Consider the following 9,889-nt stretch of genomic DNA (forward strand, 5'->3'; position numbering starts at 1 on the left):
GTTCCTTGCTTCATTCGTACACAGGTATCGATAATGGATAATGGATATTGGGGGAATAATTAAGAAAATAAAAAAATAAAGATCCGATGACGCGCTAGAGGGAAGGAAAATTTGTGTATCGTGGTCGTAGGCTTCAGCTCGGCCGGTCCTTGCTAAAAAGCCCGTGGGAAGTTGGTGTTACTGGCGGTTTAGGCGCTTTGTGGCGATGCTAAGAAAGGGAGGCTGCTGTCGGTCTTTTCGTTCTCAGATGCCGATGTCTTAGTTGTTGCACTCTCAACCTTTGAAAGGCCTAGCTTCTCGAGACCAGAAACTGCACTATCGACCTCGCCAAACGAGATGCCGAGGCCGTTCTTCTTCTCATCGTCTTTCACACCCTCTTCGACCTTCTCGTCCAGATTCATTAGGGCAGGCGGCCGGTGTCGCATAGCGCGTGCTTTGGTAAGCGAAATCGTCTTTTGCTGGTATGTTGTTGTCATTGGTTGGGTATCATCACGGTCAATTGTGGCCTTCATTAAGGCTGCCATCCAAGTTCGGCCTTGTTGAAGATTGGGAACGGCAAAATAATGAATGGTAGGCTTCGTAAAGTTAACGGCTTTAGAAAGCCCAGCTCGAGGCGGCATAAGCTTGAATATGAACATCGCATCGAGACCCTTTTCGGCAGGGGAAATGGTAACATTGTCTGCGAGAGTAGGGATGCTACTATCAGCTGGCATGATCGGTGTGTTGCTAGCACCCGTCAGAGTGGCATGAAGCCCGGTGAGCCGTTCGTTGTCAGCTGGGAGCACGCGGTGGAACGAAATATCGATGAGGCCCTTCTCTTCGGTATCGTCTTCCGAGTAATAATATGAAAGGCGTCGTCCTTTAAGTACAAACAACCGCGGTTTCCACGTTGTCATAAGATGCGAGCTCTTCTTTTTCATCCACCCACTATAGTCTGCATCCTTGATTGCTTCGCGAGGACCGATCTTTAGTAACCCACGCAGGTAGGCACTAGTTTCTTTCTTCGTCTTTTTCGCGTTCTTGCGAGTGGTGGTGGTCATGGTGGAGTATGGGCTCTTTCCAATCTCCGAAACATCGATTTCGAAACTGGGACCGCCTGAGGGTGTACTAGATCCGGTTCTTGATGGTGACCTCATAGGGGAATCTTGTGCGGAAGAATTGGTAGGCGACCCGAGTTTCGAGTTACCAATCATAGCATCTGAGATCGCCCTCAAACCACCAAGCTTACTTCCGGCATTCGACATCCAATCGCCATGGACAGCCTGTCGGTTAGGCGGCGAGGTCGGAGAGTTTCCGTCAAGTTTGGTGACAGTTGGGCTGGGCCCATCCTTAGCTGGAGGAATAGATCGTATAGATTCGGTGGTATTCGTAGAAGCTGTCCGTCGATGATCGCCAGTAACGCCGTAATACATCTGCGCAGCGCTCGGGGGCGTCGTATCTCTAGTAGAATCTATACTTCCGAACCTGGAGCGCCTCGCGATAGCCGTTGCACTTCTTACCCGTTGCTGTTCCGTGTAGCTTGACTTATGTGAATGTGAGGCGGTACTATCGCGCTTCTTAAGCACGTTGCGTTTCCGACCATCGACCTCAGTTCCGGAGAAATAGCCGCGGTCGAGCTCAGGGGTTTGATTTTGTGTGGTGTCTGTGTCGGAGGTATTCGCGATATCATGAAATCCAGTTGACGACAACGGACGTTGCGGGTAAGGGGTGGAGGCTGAACCCATAGTCCAATTACGGTCGAAGGAAGGTTGTTTTTTGTGGGAATGGTCGGCGGCGATTGGAAACGTTCCTGAGGTCGAAAGCTTTGGGGTTCCAGCACCGACCGGCGGGGCAAGTCTAAAGTCGGTTGACGAATGCCGCCGCGAATGATGAAGCTCCCGGACCGAAGCTGCTGAAGGCCTTTTATGATGCGACTGCGATCCTCTAGTTGACGGTCTGTCTAGTGTTCCCTTAGGCGAAACAGGACTCATCTGTTCCAATTTTACAGTTTGCGACAGCCGCTTTCCGTGAACCGAGCCTGGCCGACTGTCCGTCGGAACATATCTCTGAGAGTTTGTCAACGTATTTGTCCGGCTCCGAACCCTCCCTCCTATTATATCCTCCGAACCTGCCTCGCTCCCATACGTTTGCGTGGTCCGTCTCGTAGTAACGACACCGTTCACCTCATCCTGCAAGGATTTAATCTTTTGCCATGTCTTCAATCTCCGCCCTACAGAGCCCAGGTCGAAGGCCTTTAGGAATAGCGATGACTGATCTAGTCCGAGAAGCACTTCGCCGAATATGTCCTGGTCTCGAAAAACTTCGCAATGCTTCTTCTCTACACCAGCCGTGAACAGATACTCGGCTACGTCATCGGCTGTCCAGGCTTCAACCTCTGGACGGGTATGTGATACCTCCTCTTCCTCGTCAGTTTCCTCACCTTGGATGTACGATAGCCGATCTGGCATGTGGGAACTGTATTCGCTTCCGGAATCTGTTGCATGGTGGAGTGCGCCATTCTGTGGAGTCGAGTGGAGGTCGGTGATATGCTCGTCAATGACGGTGAGAGTCTCGTGCAGGACAGGATTTTCTTGGCTCTGATGAGAGTTATGGCGAGTTAATTCGTTACCAGTACCGTAGGCAAAACTCTTGCTGACTAGAGGTGCTGTGGATGTTGGAGTGATCTTTCCCTCATGCTTTGCAGAATTCAACGGCAAGGTTAGTGGGTTGGTCTCAGGCGGAGCGGAAGAAGTAAGTTGTGGAGTCGAGGTGCGGTCCTGGGTTGACGTGGTCGATGTCGGTTGACTGGCCACGGATGATATTCCATTGGTAGATGACAACGAATTCGTGATCGGCTTGGAAACGCCAGACGAAGCCGCGACACCTTTTGGCGCCGGTCGTGTGTATACTACAAAGGGTCGATCAATCTCATGTTTCATTCCTAAGTTCTGCTACCCTTTCAACGGCAAAATCGCTTACCCTCGGGAAACAGGCCACTATTTCCATTTACCATATGGCGACCCAAGTACCACCCATCGCCAAATTCGTCGTCACGTTCGATTAATTCTACACGGTCGCCCTTCGCTAAACTTAATTCGTCGGAGCTGCGAGCTTGGAAATCATCTAGAGATTTACTTAGTCAAATGAGATTCGATACTGCGCGACCGATGCGGCATGGTATACATATACATATATGTTTTGTGGCCAGATTACGAATCCGGGTGTAACGGAGGATGAAAGAAGAGCAAACTTACGAATAACCACGAGGATGTCCCCGGAGTCTGGCTTCGCCATGATAATTACGGCGATGTCGCGTGGTGAAGAATTCAGGATATGATCGGATCAGATTAAATTCGCAAATATATTGAACGGCGACAGTGAAAACGCCGAAGACAAACGAAGGAGAGGTGGCGATCCTTAATCGCTTGCTACCTCCTAATCCGAACGGACTCTGCGGGCTGTGGAGTAGTCTATCGGGGATCTGACTCGATCAATGTCTCAATGGTGACGAAATGCATCGATAAATAGCCATCGATATAGAAAACTACTACGAAATGGTATATATACGCAGAAGAAAGATTCAAAGACTCGCGGTAATGTCGTCGTATCGGTTTGTTTTTGGGCTGTTGGTATACGGGTATACGTCGCCTCTCCCCCCCGTTTGTTCTTCAGCTTTCGGGTTGGGAGTTGGAGTTTTTGGCTAGAAGGTGGAAAACGTCGTCCTATTGGATGTTCCCTTCTTTTTTAGAGACCCTTTCAGAGACCTTTACCGTTACCGTCCTGGTAGCACCAAATTCGAGAACACAAGAAAACCCGGTTAGGGGAGCGGATGAGACGAGGCACAGGCCGACGTCGTTATACTAAAATTCATACGAGTGAAGAGATTAAAGAGTGTGAATTAATATGTGCCGCGAATAGAAGAAGACCTAGACGATTAACCTAGACCCAAACGACAAACGATATCGCCGTCGACTCTCAGGATTGAACCGAAAAATATGAATTTCGCCGAGGCGTCGTAGGATAGGCAGGATAGGCAGGATAAGCAGGATAGGGACCTTCAAGATTGGGAATGCGATTGAATGCGGATGGATGGGATGAGGAGAACCACCCGCTAGACTAGATAGGTGCAAAGAACGGATCACGGAGTGAGCTGAGAGGGGTCCTGACTGATCTTTACTGGTCATTTTTACCTTTCATTACCAGGGTGCCCGTTCATCCTTATCCGTCTAACCTAAATTAGAGAAGAGTAGGGAGAAAAAAAAGTATTGTACAGGGAAGGAGGGATTTACCGTTGTGCTTTCATTGGCCCGTTCTATCAAGATAGGTCGCCGCTGCTTCGCAAATACCTCTTCAACAATATAAAAATGCTAGCAATGTTAAGTGTCTGAAAACATCAGGTACTTTAACTAATTGAACTAGGTAAATCCTTAGCGCCAAGAATTTGAACAGTAGTTTCCTCGATTTGCTCGATCGGGCCAACTCTATTGCAGTTTGGCTCCTAAATGGTTCTTTCTTTAATTAGGTAATTACCTCACTTACCTTACTCGATTCGGTACTCGATTTTGTGGTATACCTACATGTAGGACTCCTCTGAGTCTGGTATGTATGTACAGTACATACACATGCACATGTTTATAGCAGATCCGATCGCGTCCATTGAGAGTCAGGTACCAGGAACAACAACATGTACGTACATGCTTGTATAGCAGCTTGAGATGATTGGTAATTGTTGGGAACGTCGGATCGAGTCGCGTATAGGCTGCATTACTTAAGACACCTGTATTCACCATGTCTGGTCTAAGGAACACAGTACATCGTCGATTAGCATTCGTAAACATCTGGATGCACTCTATTTTCAAGATTGCCGCGTTATACCCTGAGATGTTTACAACGTTGAAACCGGGACGACTGAAGATCCTACGTGGAGTGATAGTATTTGATAGATCTGCCGTAGACCGACTTTACAAAATTTCATACATGATGCAATTATACGCATATCACATCTTATTGGGTGTTTGGTTACAGCAATAGAGTATATTGTTTAACTTCTATAGACTAGCAATATTCGATTTTATAATAGACAAGTGGTAAGTGGGAAGTTGAATTACTGTAAATTGAGTAAACTATCAAACATACCTAATTAAATAAACAATTATGTTACCTTTCAAGTGTCATTAGTTGAGACGGAGGATGAGGCTCTACGGAACGGGATAGCAAACTCAAACAAAGAACCTTGAAAGATTAGTCCGATTTCATGTGCAATACACAGTTACACCACCTGTCGCCACCTGCCACATGCGCAGTTTGTACACATATAAATGACGCTATGCAGATAAGTAGGATATTTCGATATAGAGGTGGTGAGGGGTGCTGGGATTCAGGTGATACAAGTACCAAATTTCAACACGTAACATCCAATGGATTGCATTCTTCTTCCTTCCAAATCAGAATCATAGATCTAAGGTCGATCCGTCTCGGGCTGGACCCGGCTGGCAACCTGTTGCAACGGCGCTAGCTTATCAGGTTGCTTGCACTGTTAGGGCACCTGGGCAGGTGGTTGCCTACTACAACTGCCACGAGATTTCCACGTCTATCTACAATCATCCACCGCCTACCTAGCACTCGCCTCTTGCTGACTACATATTTTTTCAAGCCTCGTCGCATTCCTGTGAATCCTATACGTCAAAGCACGCATATTCTTTTTTTTCCCAAAGAATTGCTGTCTCAGCTCTTATCGGTCTTCCCACTTCCCACCAGCTAACCTCCCGAAAGTTACTTATGGTGCGTTTCCAGTTTCAAAGGCTGAAAATAATCATATTTCTTCCCTTTGTCTTATAACTATTATCCACCCTCACACACTATGTAGCGCTAGAATAAATTGATCCATCAGATATAAGTACATTTTTTATTAACATGATAAACCCGATCATAGTCTTCCGCACTTCGACGGTCGCGATACAAAAGGGGGCACGAAGGTCGAGTCGTAACGAGAATAAATCTAAAAAGCACAAGAATTACAAGAGTTACAAGAATCACCACTGATGACTGATGGCGCCGAGTGGGGGACATCGTTCTTCGACGACAGGAATAAATGGGAATTCGAACTCGAATGCAAATGTGAATGTAAATGGGAATCCGGTATCAGATTATCAACTTGCAGCATCTAATTCTACCTTAAATGCTTTTGTTGGTGGTCGACAACCATCATGGCTCACCAACGCAAAACCTGTGAAGCCTACTCCTCGTCCTCCACAACCACCGCCCAGACAACCTATCACTACTACTCAAGAGTCCACGCGCCCCGTTCTACCCAGTGTCGATACGCCGACCCAGCCAGAAGTTGTCCCCGTATCGAAGACGCCGACAACTTTTAGTTCTACTTCTAATGCTGCGAGAACTACCACCAATTCAGCCCCACTGCAAAGGCCTCGCCCAGCTTCCTCGTCTCGACATCCACCTACCCAATCCCAATCCCAAACTCAAACTCAAACACAAACAACAATTGCAGTCCCGTAAGTAAACGTCTACGAGTATTTTCTAGACAAAAATACTTAATAATTTTTCTACCTTCTTCACATTCCTTTTACTCCACTTACGAAACGTTTACCTCGTCACTTAATTTCATGTCGTATACTTGGTTCAGTTACTAAGCAACGCATCTTATACAACATAATAGTTCTTCTACTACGACCTCGACCTCAGCCGCAAATACCGTGCTTCCGTCTCCCGCGCCTAGTGACGAACCAAGCCCTGACGTTTCCGAATTACGAGGCGTATCTATACCCCCCACTACTAAGGCACATTTCGTACTTGATACTACTGCAGCAGATAATATTGGTGGAGAGCAATCGGCTGTTCGAATCTCTAATATTCGTGCACGGACGAGTTCACGACAAGGCAAGGATATTTCTCCAGCACCAAGGACGTCTACACCTACAAACACAGCACTTCATACACCCCCAACACCGAATATATCTACGCTCCCTACTGCGCCCACGGTACCTTCCATACCTTTGGCCAACGCCCAGATGGCGCCTAAAACGGTGCCACCTCGAGAGCAACCAGAGCCACCGCCTGCTAAGAGACGATGCATTCAGTATGTAAAATACCATATCACCTATTTACCCTACTATTATAACGGTGCCTACACCTAGTTTGATACTCATAACAAGATATAAAATTGGCAATTACTAACCATATTCTCATATCCAGACAACCTATGCTCCAGTTTCTCGATTCTATCAACGCATTCCGAAATCTACAAACTCGAATAGTTAGTGTCGGCGGAGAATCGGGCCTTGATATTCAGATTGAGCGACCTCGATATCAACTTCTAACCGAGGCCTGCAAAGATGGAGACTTGTTCTTCGTCGTGACGCACCAACTCTTCTGTGCCTGGGCTATAGACAAAGCTAGCGTTCATCGATTATGCCATCGAGGCCTCCACCTTCCAGCATCTATAGACAGTGCGTTTAATATCATGGGTACGCTCCTCAAGAGCAACTCGAAGCTCCGGTTGGAACATGTTCAATGGTTTGCGAATTTCCCAAACTCTCTCTCCGACATGCAGAGCGTTCTGATTTACCAGACCACCATCATGCGAGTGCTCGATTTTCTCGTGCGCTTGGCCGAGAAGTGGGCGGCGGTACATCGCGACCATCAAGTACAGGGCTATCCTCTTCTCGTGAGCGAACTGGTATACGACTTCCTCCTGCCCTCTCCGATCCTCCAGGCTATCATGTTTAGAGCAACACGAAGAAGTCTAGGAATCGCAGATGGACGGGTTGCGGTACAAATGGAGGCTGTTTTCAAGAAGGACCAATCAAACCATCTTGGTATTGATGGTACCCTTAAAGAGCGTCCGGCTCACTCAGTGTATACCGAGTACAACAGATCGCTTGCTGCTAAATACTTGTCCTTTGTGCATGCAAATCAGGTTCAAAACCAGCCAGCGCAACGGGTTCATCAAGTTCAACAGTCGAACCAGCCTGGACCGCTGAACTACTACCAACAGCAACAGCAACAGCAACAGCAACAGCAGCAGCAACGGCAACAGCAAATACAAATGCTACAAGCACAACATCAAGCACAACTACATCAAGTACAACAGCACCAAGCACAACAGCTCCAAACACAACAACAGCAACAGCCAGGTTTGCCGTACAGTCCAGGGACGGGCAGCCATAGCCCTTTCTTTCAGTCACCTGTTCCGGCTTATCTCACCTTGTCTTCGAACCAAAACATGTCCAATAATACCAGCCCTCAGACTCAATTTAGCCACCCAGCTTTTCAAGGAGAAATTCCGTCTCCACTTCACTCCCCGCACCCAATGTACCAGCAGGCGCAAACGCAATATTATCAACAAGCTCCCCCTACGGTTTCGACAGGTACACTGGCTATGCCTAACCCGATGGTCCCCCATGGCAATCCACTCCATCCAGGACAACTCGTTGAGCAGTGGCAACAGGGTCCTCAGAACTTCAATGGCCAACGTGTGTTAATTCAAGGACAAGTCCCAAATCCCACCGGTCAAATAGCAGGAGATGGCACTTTTGTTGCTCATCGTAACACAACAAATGCACAGCCAGCTGCAATGCATCCGGCGAATCAGCCTCAAGTTTCTACTCACCCTCAACAGTCTGCCCGCTCTCAACCTCGCCAGAAAAGCGGTTCGGTCCGCCAAGACCGATTGATTCCACCTCCTGGCATGCGAATCGGTGTGCAAGATTACCCTCATAGCCCCTATGATAGAGTATCCGTAGAAGGATCTCTCCATCAAGCCCATCTTCGAAGTCCGAAGCGAATACCTCTACATTTTGACGCGAAGAAACCGGAGAGATATTATCAATCTATCAAATCACTTGTCCTTCCACCAACGGTTGTTGAACCCCAGAAATACGTTCAGGATTTCCAGTTCACCGTATCAGAACTTGATCATGCTAGGATCACTCGGGAAGAACGGAGGCCAGGTGAATCTTTACCTGTCAGCGTATTCTCCAATGGATCTTTACGCTACCGTCTACGATGTTCTTATGGGAGTGCTTCAGCTCTCCCCTTCACTGAGAGCGCATGGGCTACTACTGACACAATTTGGCCGGAACATATTTTCATGGAATTAAACTTTCACCAATTAGGAATCATGCGAAAAGCACACCACTCGAAGGACCTACCTGCTGAAATTTCGCAATACGTTGTTACAGGTAACAACGTTATCCGTCTTACTGTTCCCGAAGATACCCGTATACCAAGTGGCAAGAAGCTGTTCATTGCTGTTGAACAGGTAGAAATCCTTAGCCACAGTGCGGTGCTCAACATGGTGAATTCGCGTGGTAATCTGTCATCGAATGAAACAAGAGATATTATCAAATCTCGTCTCTCAAGCAACTATGCGGATGACGACGAGCTTGCAATGGTCGATGATTTATCTATTGATGTTACGGATCCATTTTCCCGGATGATATTTACCGTCCCTGTTCGTGGAAAGATGTGCACCCATCTCGAGTGTTTCGATCTCGAAACTTGGCTAAACACTCGGCTTGGTAAGAAGTCACCTTGTCAATGTGGGTATCCTTCGGGATGTGCGAACTGTCCTCGAGAGCCCTCGTTCGTGGACAAGTGGAGATGTCCCTTGTGTGACGGCGATGCGAGGCCCTTTAGCCTTCAGATTGACGAATTTCTTGTCGAAGTACGTTCTAAGTTGGAGCGTGAGAATAAGCTTGGTACGAAGTCCATTCTCGTCGACAAAGACGGAAATTGGAAGCCGAAAGAGGAGCCGCGCGATGACGACAGCGAGGATGAGACCGACGAAGATGGCGGCGGGCCGGCAGGGAAAAAGCCATCACGCTCGTCTACTACAACCCTCCAGCGCGAGAAGGCCCCTATCGAAATCATCGAGCTTGATGACGATTAG

The 9,889-nt window shown here is 47.7% G+C and overlaps 2 protein-coding genes across 2 annotated transcripts; one reads left to right on the top strand and one right to left on the bottom strand.

The window, feature by feature from the left end:
* Nucleotides 1-188: 188 nt before the first annotated feature.
* Nucleotides 189-3,273, bottom strand: GGS22DRAFT_192019 (uncharacterized protein; the record flags this gene model as incomplete). The annotated part of the gene is made up of 3 exons (XM_047965203.1): nucleotides 189-2,887; nucleotides 2,959-3,102; nucleotides 3,234-3,273. 3 exons carry the CDS (start codon nucleotides 3,271-3,273, stop codon nucleotides 189-191), a joined length of 2,883 nt encoding a protein of 960 aa, XP_047815659.1.
* A 2,754-nt stretch (nucleotides 3,274-6,027) lies between these two features.
* GGS22DRAFT_192020 (uncharacterized protein) lies at nucleotides 6,028-9,889 on the top strand (the record flags this gene model as incomplete). The annotated part of the gene is made up of 3 exons (XM_047965204.1): nucleotides 6,028-6,491; nucleotides 6,656-7,075; nucleotides 7,192-9,889. 3 exons carry the CDS (start codon nucleotides 6,028-6,030, stop codon nucleotides 9,887-9,889), a joined length of 3,582 nt encoding a protein of 1,193 aa, XP_047815660.1.

This window comes from Annulohypoxylon maeteangense (assembly GCF_022496945.1).
Source record: "Annulohypoxylon maeteangense strain CBS 123835 unplaced genomic scaffold GGS22scaffold_18, whole genome shotgun sequence".
In the NCBI taxonomy this organism is placed as follows: Eukaryota; Fungi; Ascomycota; class Sordariomycetes; order Xylariales; family Hypoxylaceae; genus Annulohypoxylon; species Annulohypoxylon maeteangense.